The sequence below is a fragment of the Lingula anatina genome, chromosome 5 (assembly GCF_051362555.1).
Source record: "Lingula anatina isolate TDL-2025a chromosome 5, LinAna3.0, whole genome shotgun sequence".
Classification (NCBI taxonomy): Eukaryota; Metazoa; Brachiopoda; class Lingulata; order Lingulida; family Lingulidae; genus Lingula; species Lingula anatina.
In genome coordinates, this window is record NC_141771.1 from 17097891 (window position 1) to 17114035 (window position 16145).

Sequence of the window (16145 nt, forward strand, 5' to 3'; positions counted from 1 at the left end):
TAAATGCTTGTCATGTTTCTAAATCTGCCCCCCGTCTGTTTGTGATTTCCCTTCCATAAGACTGTATTGCATGGCAGAAATCAGCAACATCTAAATAGACTCCGTACTTTCTAAATTTGTTCGAGTTAATGTGCCAATACAATGTTCCACTACAATCAATTTAAAAGTTCAATGCAACACTTAACCTCTTAAACAATCACCAGCTTTCTAAATGGGTCTATTTTTATACATACCCATCTATTTTTAAGTATAATCAATGAAAAGATAAGAATGGAACAAGTACGAAGTTCTTGACAGATCATTATTTTTATTATCAAATTTGACAGGACACTATCTTAAATAAATTGCAACTTTCTAAAAATACAACTCCTATGATTAATGAATTTTCATTAGAAAGCTGACAGGGCATTCAGTATTGTACTTTACTTGTCCTCACTTTCCTAATGTATTAAATGCCCTTATTTTTTCTGTCTGAACTTATCAGTACAGTTATTCAAATTTGGAATGAGGAAAAACACAGATATGCAAAACCAATTAAAATAATCAATATCTCGAGTGATTACAGTAACTACAACAGAAAAGGCGATGCAACTGTCCCTGTAAGTTTCATAACAAAAAAAAAATAATAATAATAACCTTTGGCTCAGGAAAAAAAACGAATTGGGGAAAAACAACCACCAAAGCCTTATTATTCATATAAATAGCTTGATGGCATCTCGCATTAGCCAGTGCAATTTCTTCACTTCCCGAAGAGATTACATTTAGATTAAATGAGCATCAAGGTGTCTATTTTTAGATCCATTTGCCGAGAAATCTTTGAATTATTTACAAGCCTAGCTCGACTCCCGGTAAACACTAGAGGCCTGTTTGGAGTATTCCAAGAAATCAATTCATGCTCTGAGGGCCCTGAAGACTTTTTCTCTATACTCTAGGTTATGGGTTAATAAGTAAATAGTTTTTGCTGTTGTACTTTTAAACTCAATGCTATCTTCTATCAAGAAAGTTTTGTCATTCAAGAAAAAAGCAGCTTTGTTTTCCGATTTCACCCATCAATGGACCAACCAAATTCATTTTCAAATAACGATTAAAATAAGGGAAGGGCGGGGGGGGGGGGAGGGGGGGGGGGGGGGCTGTTTGGTCCTAATCTTACCTCTCTGGTATGTAAGGAAGTCAGGCTGCCATTACTGGACTGTAGCATTGTGTTACTGGGGGGAGAGTTTGGTCCTGAATCTGGCGTGCTTCCGCTGGACATTCCAGTGTCAACTGAAACAACAACATGAAATTAACCTTTTTTATACATACAAAATGAATGTTATAAAATTCTATAAATTTAGTCAGCTTGATTCAGGCGTGGTCACGAAATAGGATATTATGTGTTCAACTTATTTAAAGCATAACACAATCCAAAAGTTTTTATGGCTCGTGTCAGATTTACAGAAGGTTGCAAAAAGAAAACCCCATGTAATGGCCACTAAAACAGCTTATTTGTCCACCCTAGGTAAACAGATGTATTTAAAATAAAGAAAATGGCGAAAAGTCCTCATCACAATTATTTCACTGATCATATATCATGCAAACTAGTTCTTGTGATGCAGATGCATTGTAATCTTCGTTATAACTCCAAAAGTTTACAAAGTTAAAGTCTACTAGATACTCTTCATTCTTGTCAAAAATTATATAAATCAATTTTTCTTAGGTGTTGGACTAATTCTCATAGTATTAAAACTTATGAACTCAGGATTCAAACAGTCCCTCACCTCCTAACGGTTTTCTACTTTTTAGTGACAATGGCGTCCGATTTCTCCGCTGTATCAGTGGACTACTCCGCCTCTCGATCACTTTCTGTTTTAACACGGAACGCACCTTTAAATTGGGTTCGGAGGCTGAAATACAGATAACAATAACAGATAAATTGCTATACATGGCATTTTTATGGTAGTAGACCAATGAAAATTTCTCAATCAAAAAGGTAAACTGCTCGCAGCAGAGCTATCAGTATAAGAAAGACAGTGAAAGCAGTCCCAATATTTTAAAATTTTTATTTAGAGCTAACTTGGTTACACTTTCTTCTTTCAGGAATGAGACCACCGTTTAGTGAAAAAGTTGGAAAATATGGTGTGGGGTCCTGGGTTCCACCCAGACCAATGATATTTTTGGTTCCCTCAAGAAATTGGAAATCCACAGACAGATAGTCAGAATGATCTCATCCCTGTTGATCATGCTACTAAGAAAATAACTCCTACCTGTTCTCCGTAATTGGTTTAATTCATCAAACTGTCCCAGCAAGTGTGGCCGATAGGGCGGAGACAGGCTTGCACTGGGCGGAGAACTCTGATCTAGTGAACTGTGATGAGCCCTGGATGGAAAATGTTTGAGACGGAACTGAATATCTCAAAATGATATGCATTTGAAAAGAAATGTTATGAATTTGTTACTGTCCTACAACCAAATTAAGTGCTGCCTCAACAAGTTTATAGTTTTGACTTAATTATTCATTGGGACAAATGAAACAAACTGCAATGGACCCTGAATCATTATATATATTTTAGATATGAATGAAGTGATTTAAAAGTTGGCACCCTTACTGAAAAATTGAAAAGAGCAAAAAATTATTTTTAAGTTCAATTTCACATTGCGAGTATACCAATCAATTTTCTGTCAGTCATCTTCACAAGAAAATTTGCATAATGCTCTAGCAGCTCAACTATCTACATTATCAGGTCTATTTCAAGGTGACCAAATGAATGGCAATCCAAATCAATCGACCGTAGGAGTGAAAAATACCATTTGTTATGTCACATGTGCCACCATTGAGATAAAAACACCAAACAATTTAAATTCACATCACGTGGAGTGCATAGCTTTCATGCTTTCATGATCAAATCGTGATAAAGAGACCCCAAATTTGCAGAATCAATCAGTATCAGATCAATTCCAATAGAACCACGTGTCAAGTAGCTGTCAATATCACAGGACAAAATGCAATACCAAACACAATACCAAACGCAATCCTCATTCTAGGCCATATAGTACAAAATTATCTACGCAATCCTCATTCTAGGCCAAATAGTACAAAATTATCTCCTTATCTCTAACTGACCATACCTAAATTGGCTTTACTAAGGTTTATAGTTCTGATTGAAATCAAACTAGTGCCAGAAGGGTAAACTGATTTTCTTTCAGTGAATTTTTAATAATGGTGTCAGGTGATTGGCTTCGTGCTGTGGGGCCACTGACTTGATTACTGCCAGTCCTGTAAAACAGAACTGCTCATGTGAAAACAGTGTGAACCCCGTCGCGTTATCTAGGCATGAACGAGATTTGCTCATTATTCTGATATTTTTGGGATTATCAACAGGAGGGATAGGCCAATTGTGAGTGATATGAACCACAAATATAGGTACTTATCAGATAGCTGATAGGCCTACGATGAGAGATTTGGTGACAAAAGCCTTGTGAAAATGTTATTTCACGTGTCAGCCTAAAATATGTCTGCTATTCTGTACATAACTTTGTATGGTGACTCTGCTTCTCATGATTTTTTAACCTTTCTTGCCTTTTTGTATAAATTTGTTATTATTATTTGTCTTGTAGGATTTCATAAAAGACATTAAAAGAATCTCTCTCTCTCTCTTTCTCTCTCTCTCTCTCTCACACACACACACACACACACACACACACACACACACACACACACACACACACACACACACAGAGAGATACAAACTGACCATCTAAATTGACTGGAATTTCGTATATTGTTAACTGCTGCTTCTCGTTGCTTCTTATTTAGCACAAATTCCTGGAGCTTCTGTTTCACTGCCATCGAAGCAATTGCACCTGTAATTCAAAATCAATTTAACAGAAAACAATAAAACAGACTTTGAGTATTCAATGTGTTCTTCTGTTATCAACCTTCTTTTCCTCAATCATGTTTTTATGCTATCAAATTTTCATAACAGCACAATACAAAATTTAAATCCACAGTTCAATATCTTCCACAAGACCAATCATATAGCTAATACAAATAGTGTAGTTCACCAAAAATTCAAAATTCCTACATTTATCAAGCTTATATTGTAGTCAAAGGACCAATGCTCCGGTAATTCTCCATACTTGACATTACCTTCAAAGGTTAATTTTTGGGGATAATTTGTAATTTCATTTCTAAGAATTTAATGGATTCTCTTCACTCTACCTCCATATTTCAAAGAATTAAAGGTACCGCCTATCACTACATAGTTTAGACAATTTGACACGCCCCTCCCTCTCCTCCTCCTCCACCCCTCACTATCACACTGAGGCTCTTACTCTGTTGCTCTAGGGATTTGTTCTTGATTTGCGCCAGTTTCTCCTCTTGCATCTTCTGCTCCAAACGATGCTGTTCTTCGAGCTTCCGCTGCTGCTCAAGAAATTCCTGCTGTTTCTGAAGCATCAGCATGTGTTGCTGGAAAAATGCGCATTTTTTTATAATAAAAATTCAAAATTGGTTTAATCTGATAAACTGAAAATTCAACCATATATGTTTACCTTTCCTTTCACCTTCTATTTTTTTTTTCAAAATTTTAAGTTGTTACACTTATGATTATGATATGTGTGAAGATATTTTTTATCTATATTTTGAACTTAAAGGTACCATGGCAGAGATGCCACCCAAGAAGGTGCAAGTTAAACGTCCAAGAATAACTGAAGAAACAAAATGAATTGATGAATAAAATTATCCTGATCATTCAATAAAACTTTTAAACTACTCAATGAAGTCATGTCAGTCAGTCAGTCAGTCAGTCTAATTGCATTCAGCAACATATCCCACATAGTTGAGTAAATGTACAGTTAGCTCTTGCGATCTAATTTATTTGAACAGTCCCATAGGGTATATTCCTATCGTAATAACTGTGGATCGATCTATCTCTGAAGGGATTTTCGCTAAACTGCAATCAACACAAGTCACTTGGATGTCTGTCATGCCTACTGAAGCTTCTAGGGGGTAATTAATTAATTATTGTTTTGCAGCTTTAGTAGGCAGACATTTAAGCCGCTTGAGCTGAAAGCAATTTAGCGAGAAACCCCTCAGTGATGATTCGATCCTGTTAAATTGATCTAGGTATGGGAACCAAGTCGTACACAACACAACTACCTACCCGAACTTTCAGGTGCTCTTCCAGTTGTTTTTCATGCATGGCAGCCAGCTGGTTTTGTTCCTGCTGGTATTTCTCGATCAGGCGTTGGTGCTCGATCTGCTGGTAATGTTTCAGGCGTAATATTTCATTTTGAATATTCGTGGTGTCGCCACCGCCGTGTGAATGCACGTCCGTCTTCCGTACCATCATGGGGGAACTAAGAGGGGAGTTAACTGTTATATCTGAAAATAAAAATCTTTTGCTATAATATATGAGCTGAATTAGGTAAAGGTTTTTTGGAGGAGTTAGCAGCACTAACTAGGTAAGAAGCTTTTTGTAGTTAAGTACCTCTATTTCTAATTTTTGTCTCTCCAGCATAAAAAAATATATTATAAATCTTTATATTTGGATATAAACATGCACCAAATTCATGATTCCCTTCAAAGAAAAAGTAGCAAAAACGAATACCAACAGTTAGCATCCTCCTTGCCAACAAGTTGATGGCACTTTCAGACACTAAAAAAACTACCACAACTGTCAAATACCAAATGGCATTTGAGTAAACAGACCTAACAGGGTGAAAAATTTGGTCTTTAAATCAAACGCAAGACATAAATCAACTAGGTCCCTTATGTTATGCATTGTTCTGGGTATTTACATTGTTTACAACATAGATACTTACATATGACACTAGAAAATGGACTTAAATAGGAAAACATGTTCTCATTTTCATCAGCCTCGCTCTCCTCAAATATTATGCTATACACGCTATTCAGGTTTTCCCTGGGATAAAAATTGGTATATGCCATATTGCAATGGTTCGGTGAACTCTAAATATAATGTGTCACAATAACATCACACAACTGTATCCAAATATCATCCACATTTTCTCCCTCAAATCGTACTGCAATGGCTAGAGATAAATAACTATATCAATGGAGTGAGATTGCTTATAAACCCGTCTAAATTTATCTAATTTTATCATCTGGGTTGTTGTTATCCGAGTTGTCTATAATTGGAGGTTTCAAATTGGCTATCCAACTTGTTCTACTGGTGCAATCTGATTATCAATACCAACAAGAATATCCACACATATGCTCTTTTTTTCTCAAATAATATTTCTAAAGATATATCAATAGATAAATAATGATTCTCCCCATCTATAAGTAGACTAGACTAATGACTAATTAATTTAAAAGGGGAAAGAAATCCTAAGATACTCCAGTTCAATCCAATTATTTTGCTGGTAATAACCGAAACCCCTCAGTTTCAACAGGGAGATATTTTTTCAATTAATCTTCTGTGTGCGCATGCATATGCGTGCACGCACACTCGCACACACACACACACACACACACAACATTGCCCCAGCATTCATCCAAATTCAAAAAAATATTCATTTCTTCAGCTAAAACAAATTTCACACCACAGTTAATTTGAACACATTTGCCACTAATGGCGCCTCAATTTCTGTACATAACAAGGTCAAGCAACTCCCACTGGTTCAAGTAAATTGGAAAACACATCAAAATAGCTCAGAATTGTGACGTAAATCAACCCCCAGTGACATTCTTTTCATTAAGGTGTTTACCAACTTAGGAGCATAATCAAGTGAATGCATTCAGATTACCATGCCTCCTCTTGTTTCCAACTTATTCGTATAATCACCAATTTTCTATATTCTCCTCGGCGCCAGAAAGGAGGGGTGTTCATCTTTAAATCTGATAGAATTCTGGGAGAGTCCCCGCAGAGTTGGATCGATCCACTTAGAATGATGGTTTCATTGGGAATTAGCCCTAAGGCCCTTTAGACACTGAGTGGTATATATACAAGCGCTATATTCCAGCCACCTTTAATAATTACGTCATTTCCAACTGTGCTCCATACATACCTACACGCGGTTCGCGTTCGACGTACTCATAACGGCTCGTCTGGGTGACTCCCTATCGCCACCATGTCCATGACGTAATTATCAAACATAGCAAAAAATGTATCTTTTCACCTAATTTTATACTTATTTTGAAGAGGAATATATATGTGATACAGTTTGTATAGGTTCACTTTGAGAAATTGACAACTTAATTGCCTGGTAATTACATAAGAGAGTCACCAAAACAGAGACCCTGTGTTAAACACAGCTAATCACAGTAAAAACTTTAAAATTCAGTCACTTAAAAATTAACTAATATCTAAAAATACACGAATCAGACAGGGCCATATTACTTGACAGACTTTGCAAAATTATCAAGAGGTAGATTTTTAAGTTTGACAAAATTGTCAAAGTAACAAAAAATTACAGCTGTGGAGAATTGCCCTCTGACAAAATTTTCAAGATCAAAAAAATTTTCAAGTTTTTATTGTAATTAACTTTTCCCCAAACAGCAGAAAGCGAACTTGTGAAAAGGAGTAAAGCCCCCTGTATTGTTACTATATTGAAAACACTCTCAAAGCATTAGAGTCGAGGCGTCATTTGAACAGCCACTGGCCTCAAAAGACATCCCGTTAGTAGATTTTCAAAGACGGCCAGACGGCTTGTAAAATATTTTGGAGAATGACGGCATATTTGTAGTTGGATTCCCTGTAAATCTGTGACCGAATATCAGCTCAACATTTTGGACTCCCTGTACCCCAAATCCTGGGGAAACCCCTGATGCAGTAGAACTGACTTACTACGATACAGAACTCGATGGTAAAAAGGTCTTTAGTGTATTACTATACTATCGCATGTTAAGGGTCCACAGGAAAAAAAATTTTTTTTTTTGTTGTGATGATTGTAGTATTTGATGCTTCCATTCTAAACACATACTTTCAGTCATAATATTTCTCTAGTTCTTATTTTAACCACTCCAATTAAGAAACCATATCAAAAACAGATCAGAATTGCGGTGATGTACGAGATATTGCTATCAATTGTCTGTTGTATGCAGTGAAGTCTTAAAAGTTAATGTGTTTTTAATTACAACCAGTGGGATGCATAATCTCCTAATCCTATTTCCTGCCTTCTTATCGAGCTTCTTACATGCTCTTTCTAAAACGAGAAACAATTGACAATCGCGACCAAAACACCTGTGCTACACCCACACGTTATCACCCTCCCCCCCCAAATTGTCATCAACCAGAACAATGGCCAACACCTACCTTTCTTTAAGCTGACCTATTTACCAACAAACAATCCTTTACCTAACAGTATTACAACACTGCTTTTCAACTGAAAGAAAACTAACGTTTACCAAACCCAATATGGCTGCTGCTCAGAAATTTCAAACACCATTTATTACGAACATTTTCCTACTTCAAGATTTATAAGGTTAAGTGACACGCAGAGCAAAAGAAGATAATTTGAAAATTAACTAAACATAATAATCTCCCTTTTCAAATAGAACTGTTTAAGAATTTTTACGACAAAAACAATAGTCATAGGATTTTTTTTTTGTTTGAATTTATCAAGAAATTACCATAGCTGTTTACAACTCCTACTACTGAATGAGCTAAAAAAAAAAAAAAACGACCTTGAGTCCTACCAACAACCGCATTCCCTAAGGCTATTAATTATCTCGCTTAACTTTTCTTAATCGCTTAAAAACAAGTTGGTTTCTCCCACAGGCAATCCAGCAGTCAATAAAACTTACCTTCTTTCTATAGTCTTTCAAACCATATGGTTAATAACAATATATAAAATGTGAACCTTTCCAAAATTTTAACAATGAGATGGATCTTTCTCTAAACTTGGCACATAAAACATCCTGTTTACCACGATAAAAATAAATTTCCCGTAACCAGTGTTAAAAACGTCAACAAGAGGGCTCATATTTTCCTCACAGCTGGCAAGTTTCTTGTACTTTTAAGATGTGTTTAGGGCAATACTGACATAATTTAAAATAGTAACTAAATAAATTGAAATCAACTTGATTAAATTCTTTTTTGTAATCATGACTTTTTGTTGGTATTATCCTAAAATTGATGCTTAAAAATGTTTTTGATCATTCGGCAGCATTGCAAAGTACTTTTTTCACTTTTTTCCTTGGGTACTAAAATTGACAAACTTGTAAATCAAATTTCAGAGCAAGAGAAGTGACGTCAGTATGCAACTATATATTGATGTCACTTAATTTGATTGTTTTGACCATACTTTTATTTTCAATTTTCTCCTATCCTTCAAGCCTTTCACAAACAGTAGAGAAGTTTGCTCGCAATGTCTAAAAAAAAAAAAAAACTGTGCACACACTTAAAACCTATATTTTTTAAGCAACACATCCACAATAAATTGCATGTAGTGAATCAAATCCATGCAAATCCTTATAAAACATGACTCTCTAATTAATCAATTCATCATCAAATTCTACCAACTATCTTTGCAAAAAATAAAACATTTCTCATAACGAATCTTACCCTGAATCTACTCGCCTGCTTCAATAGTTCTTTACGTCAAGTCAAGTACACTTATTTCCAATTCTTAGCCGGTGCAATGTATTATGGGCAGCGTGCCTTACTCATCTCTCACTCAACTCTCAATCAGGACTATCATAATTTCACAGTTTTCTATTTTTAAATACATCTTCCATCGCAAATAGGGAGTAAAATCGATACATTTCATGTCTTGAATCCCTGCATGCCACTCAAAATCAATGGTGACATTTTCAAAATGCAATCAGTATTATCTCATCTCCCAGAAACTTGGCAGTAATATCACGGCAGATATTGATCTTGCTTGACTTCTATTTATAAATGGAAATAAGGAGGAGTGGTGTACTGGGCAGGGGGGGGGGGGAGGAACTGGGGTGGAGGGGGGGGGGGAGAAATGACACGTCATTGCATAAAATAAAGAGAGATAGATGTTGCTTGAGAGAGAGAGAGAGAGAGAGAGAGAGAAAGCAATACACAAATGAAGGGGAGTTATGAGAAATAGGGCAAATGAGAAAAAAAAAGATGTTACATCACATAATTTCCTGAAAGCTTCAATCTAACGGCTTAAAATAGCTGTTAATAAATAAGCAGTATAAGATGGATTAATTTCGGTCTCATTGTCAGGATATTATCTGAAAGGAGAGTAATTTTAGCCATAGTAATTTCCTTTATAAATGGTGGCCATGACAATATATTTGACGACAAGTCCGAGAAAGAAGGCCAAAGCATAATTGCATACATCCTTTTCCATAATGTTGACGATGGACACAAGCATAAAAAATTCACACCAGTCTAACAGACTACCAAGTAAGCAAAATGCAAACCAATTCTTTGGCCACAAAATTAATCCATTCATAAGCAAAAACAATCATTTTTAAAGACATATTTTAAAAATATCTAACAAATTACACTTCTTGCATAAACATGCCCGTTTAAAGTGAGGACCCGAAATACAAAATACTAACTAGAGGATCAGAGAGGCGATACCGCCTCCGAATATTGTACCACCAGCTGGAGCAAGCGCATTCATATAGACCCCCACATATACAAAATAAGGAACACAGCCACCAGTCTTGTGCTTGACAAGCTGTAAAAATGCAATCAACAAGAATTTTCAAAATATGCAAAAAATATATATGTTACTAAAAATGGTACAATCAAAGTTAAGTTCATCGCAAGGTAGGTCAAAGGTCAATTCCAAGGTCACAGTAAATTGCCAGTATATGACTTCCTATTCAACTTCAATAGTAACTATGGGCCTATCTCTGCCAGGTTTGGAGTTAAAAGAGAAAGAAATTAGCAGAGTTCAGTTCATGATAATAAGTAGGTCAAAGGTCAATTTCAAGGTCACACTTAGATTGCCAGTATATGACTTCCTATTCACGTTCAATAGTAACTATGGACCTATCTCTGCCAGTTTTGGAGATAAAGGGGAAGCAAACTATGCAAAGTTCAGTTCATGGTGAAAAGTAGGTCAAAGGTCAATTTTAAGGTCACTTTAAGATTGCCAGTATATGACTTCCTATTCAACTTCAATAGAGACTATGGACCTATCTCTGCCAGTTTTGGAGATAAAAGGGAATCAAAATTTGCAAAGTTCAGTTCATGGTGAAAAGTAGGTCAAAGGTCAATTTTAAGGTCACATGTAGATTGCCAGTATATGACTTCCTGTTCAAGTTCAATAGAGACTATGGACCTATCTCTGCCAGTTTTGGAGATAAAAGGGAAGCAAAATTTGCAAAGTTCAGTTCTTGGTGAAAAGAAGGTCAAAGGTCAATTTTAAGGTCACATTTGGATTGCCAGTATATGACTTCCTATTCAACTTCAATAGTAACTATGGACCTATCTCTGCCAGTTTTGGAGATAAAAGGGAATCAAAATTTGCAAAATTCAGTTCATGGTGTAAAGTAGGTCAAAGGTCAATTTTAAGGTCACATTTAGATTGCCAGTATATGACTTCCTATTCAACTTCAATAGTAACTATGGACCTATCTCTGCCAGTTTTGGAGATAAAAGGGAAGCAAAATTTGCAAAGTTCAGTTCATGGTGAAAAGTAGGTCAAAGGTCAATTTTAAGGTCACATTTAGATTGCCAGTATATGACTTCCTATTCAACTTCAATAGTAACTATGGACCTATCTCTGCCAGTTTTGGAGATAAAAGGGAAGCAAAATTTGCAAAGTTCAGTTCATGGTGAAAAGTAGGTCAAAGGTCAATTTTAAGGTCACATTTAGATTGCCAGTATATGACTTCCTATTCAACTTCAATAGTAACTATGGACCTATCTCTGCAAGTTTTGGAGATAAATGGGAAGCAAAATTTGCAAAGTTCAGTTCATGGTGAAAAGTAGGTCAAAGGTCAATTTTAAGGTCACATTTAGATTGCCAGTATATGACTTCCTATTCAAGTTCAATAGTAACTATGGACCTATCTCTGCCAGTTTTGGAGATATAAGGGACTAAATGTTATAATTTTGGAGTTACCATAATGTGCCATAAATTTCCTACAAAAAAAATTAATTAAAATAAAGAAAAGGTCATTTTGGTCAAAATTCTTGAAATGGGAGGTGCTCTGAAGTTCCAGATGTTCAAATTTGTTGAAATAATGTCATTTTTGACCACAAGTTGTCTGCTTTGCCAAGCCTTATGTTTTATTTTTCCGGAGTTCAAAATTTATTATCCATTACCGTACTGCACATTTTGCTTTCACCACCAATATGTACTTTTTGATACAGCGTAACTCGAAAACCGTATGGAATACAAAAAAACGGAGACCACCTCCAGTGTTGGGCTTTACATGCTCTACAAAATGCAAAAAAGAATGGGTGTCTAGCATTAACGGTTCCCGAATTAGAGACAGTTTTCAGTTTCGATATCTTATGGCCGCTACTCCCGTGAAAATGCACCGATTGACCCCAAATTCACGGAGATGAAAGATGACCTGAAGGGTAACACTTTCCATTAATATTATTAGTTAAGTCTGTGTGGTGTCTGAATAAGACCGCAAATAATTTTTTTTTCGGCAAAAATTTTGTTTTTTTGAAAATTTTGGCCCGTTTGACCTTAAAATAAAGGTCAAAGGTCAAATCCAAGGGCATATTTGAAATCTACACATATGACTTTTGGAAAGCTGTCTGTAGAAATTTTTCCCATAATTCCTTCTGTAGGGGAGATAATTAGCATTTAATTTTGCCATTTTTGGACAAGGGTGCATTGCAATGAGTGCCACACCTAGACCCCAATACCGACAAAGCCCAAATTTTACGTGGAACGAGTTGAGATTATAGGTGACCTAAATCCAAGAGATGGGTATGGAGGCCCTTACCGTCTAGGAGGAGAAGCGGTAACGGTGACTTGGCGGCGGAGCCGCAGGAGCCGCAGGAGCCGCAGGAGCCGCAGGAGCCGGCGGAACATACGGGTCGGGACTAAAACCATGTGTACCGCCAGCGCCTACGCTGGTGGTACAATAATACAAAACCAAGATGGATGTTACTTTTTCCTCTGCAGTGAAAACTGTCCCTAATATGGAATCAACAAATAATAAAAAAAAAAAAAAAAAAAAAAAAAAAAAAAAACCTAGATAACAGCTGGCTTTAAATAGCAATTAATTCTCGCAGTTGTGACTTATTTTGGTCATACCTCCAAATCTACAAAAACCGCCTTGTATATAAATCATCAAGGCAACTGCTGGGGGGTTTGAACTATAAATATAACCAGTTGCAGAGAGGGTTAAGAATGGTATCTCAATATAAGGGACCATTCAAGATGAGTTGCACTGACCTTGCTAATGCACACTATCTACACAGGGACTCTCGCTAAATGCAATCAGATGATCAGGCATACATGCCTCCTTTTGTTTCCAACATGCTGGATTAATCTTCATCTTTTCTGTACTCTACTCAAAGCCACGATCCCGCTTCTGAGTTATATAAGGTCCACAAAACTAATTGTGAATGAGCCCCTAAGACATGACATTATCACGTAAGGCACCCACGCTGTACATGCAATTTTAAAGCAATAATAACTCTTCGTTTCGGCCAAAAAATGAATTTTCCTGGAGTAAACAACAATTTTCCCATGCTTACCAATAGTTAATGAATCCATTTTTACATTCAAAGTTAGTCCCTGGTTTTTTTCTAAAAAGTTGGGTTTTTTGTTAAAATCTCTTAAGAGATTTTAACAGAGTATAGACATCAATGGAGGTCACGTGGTCTAAAGACAAGTTCAAATATCAGAATAAAAGCTATAACTGCTGTTTTTGTGGTAAAACAGAATATATTATATTTCTATGAGTTATTCACAAGGTTTTTATTGTGAAATATAGGTCTCATACAAAGAGTTATTATGCCTTTAAAGCAAATCTTCCTAGATGTCACCATCCAGATATAAATAGTTTTGCGCTTCTGACCATTCAGCACATTTCCTACCTGCAGCCATGTTGCATACATATGCTTCATCACTCACAGGTATCTTTAAGTCATTTTTACAAAAGTGACCACTCTCGATCATTGAAGTCTCATGATCGATGGGCTACTTGAACATGCTTATATTAATTTGTCAAATATGTAAGGTCACCTTTGTGATATTGGTCTCTTTTATGCTTTTTGGATGACTGGCTACTTTAAAGTAAACATCCTTGTTAAGACAATCAAATTTGGCAGTTAAATGACAAAAAAAAAAAGGCAAGCATCCATTAAGATTAGTATTGCAAAGTAAATTTGTCGGCTAAAATTCACAGCAGTTATTGCTGAGAAGGCCCTATTTCAACTCTACATTTTTTTCGTATGGGTTCCAATCAGTGTCATCTAAAGTGACAATTCTATATTAAGATAATGTGCCAGAGGCAAAAAAAAAAAAGTAACACTTTGAACTGCCTTCTTATATCATGTGCTGGTGCATGACAAACAAATGTACAAGTTAAAAGAAAATTCATGACATCTTTCAATTATTCTGTATTTCACCTGTCCGGACTTTCTGTAAACAGGCAATCTCCACGGTTGTTTATCCCTGTAATTGTCCTAAAATACTGACAAGTTCATGTTTGGATCACGTATATCTCTTAAATATCTCCAACGTGGTATGCATGCGTGATCTGGTAAACAAGCCAACCTCAGTGGTATCATTTTTCTTACCAAAAAAATTAGGTCATCTGGTAAAAAAAACCCAAAAAACTTAACTTCGAAAGGTTTATTCAGGATAATCCAGCAGATGTTGACTGCAATTAAATCATTTTTGGTCTTATGCCTTAGTCAGTTATTGTCTTTTTACAAAACAGTTGCAATACTCATTTACAATGAACTACCAACAATTTAAGTCGAAGTAAACTAGAGTGGTCTTAGACCCCATTTCCATAGATTTTAGATCGATCTATCCCTGTGGGGAGTCTCACTAGATTACTGTCAGCTTAGCCGACTTAAGCGTCTGCCCTGCCTACTGAAAGCTGTAAGGGGGTAATTAACTATGGTGCGCGCTCGGCTGACTGCAATTTAGCGTGAACCACCACGGAGAGGTGCATTCATAACAGATGATTCTTGGATTTACAGATCCACAGATCAAATATGGTGGACCCTACATGAAAGAAAAGTCGACTAATCCGCTGATGGTCTCCTCGCCTCCACACACGCCATTAAACGGATTAAATCACGGCTCCAATGTTTAATTGCTAGATCCTTGCAAGGACAGCGCGTGTGGAGACGAGGAGACCATCAGCGTATTATTCAACTCTTCTTCTATGTAGGGTCTAAAAGCTCTAAAAGTTAACACCAACTTACAGTCAGAAGTTCTTTTTTGAAACCAACAAATGTGCCACAGCACGTAGTGGTTACAGATTCGTAAACGGAGAGAGTCACCAACAAATCATCCTAGTATTTCTGTCACATAAGCCGGCTAGTGTAATGCCTCCATGTGTAAAGCAAATGGCTTGGTGTAATGACATCTCTGTTATGTGAAGACAGTGCTGAATATAGGGTTGTACATCCAAATTCACACAAAATAAACATCCAAGAGCGATTCACACTAGCATGTCTGTTTTAGATACAACTTTGAACACCTAAAACACGGAGGGATCTTGGAGGGCAATGTGGTATCATTCTTCAGCTGCATCCACTACTTTAAACAGCTAGAGACCTAATAAGGATTCTGCATGAGGCAATGCATTCAATTGCTTGTTCTAAAAGAATGGGATTGATCCTACTTGGAGATATGCCTGGTGTAAATACCCCTAACAATGTTTCCATGTAAATCTTAATCTTCTCAAACCTTGTCGTCAATGGTGCCCTAATTCATCTACGAAATTACAGGTCACTCATCTACTCCGCCTCTAGTAATTACTTTCTCAAAGAGTGCAGTGTCACACAAATAATTAAAGATTATGATCGCAGGAAATAAATCTTTTTATGACTTTGAGTCAGCCTAAGATTTCAGTGAAGACAGGCCAAGCTGTAGCATCTATAAAGTGGACTTAACACGGATATTTACCATTTTCTATCTTCCAATTTTTTATTTTTTAAAAGAAATCCTGCACCTATATCTCAAATTCATGTTATACTCTAAATAATAGAAGTAATAATAATAATAATAATAATAATAATAATAATAATAATAATAATAAAAACATTGCCATG

The 16145-nt window shown here is 36.2% G+C and overlaps 1 protein-coding gene across 7 annotated transcripts in view; it reads right to left on the reverse strand.

The window, feature by feature from the left end:
* Nucleotides 1–16145, reverse strand: part of LOC106159890 (histone deacetylase 4-like) — a 79670-nt gene that overhangs the window by 17282 nt on the left and 46243 nt on the right. For 5 of the 7 annotated variants that reach the window (XM_087012563.1, XM_087012564.1, XM_087012565.1 and 2 more), the window contains 6 exons: nt 5142–5362; nt 4312–4447; nt 3732–3840; nt 2244–2356; nt 1758–1883; nt 1151–1263 (listed from right to left, as the gene is read on the reverse strand). In XM_087012563.1, coding sequence (XP_086868689.1) covers nt 1151–1263; nt 1758–1883; nt 2244–2356; nt 3732–3840; nt 4312–4447; nt 5142–5362 — 818 coding nt within the window. Of the gene's footprint in view, nt 1–1150; nt 1264–1757; nt 1884–2243; nt 2357–3731; nt 3841–4311; nt 4448–5141; nt 5363–8258; nt 8363–8749; nt 8872–16145 lie in introns of those variants that run through there. The other 2 variants (XM_087012567.1, XM_087012566.1) reach the window with 2 other exon arrangements.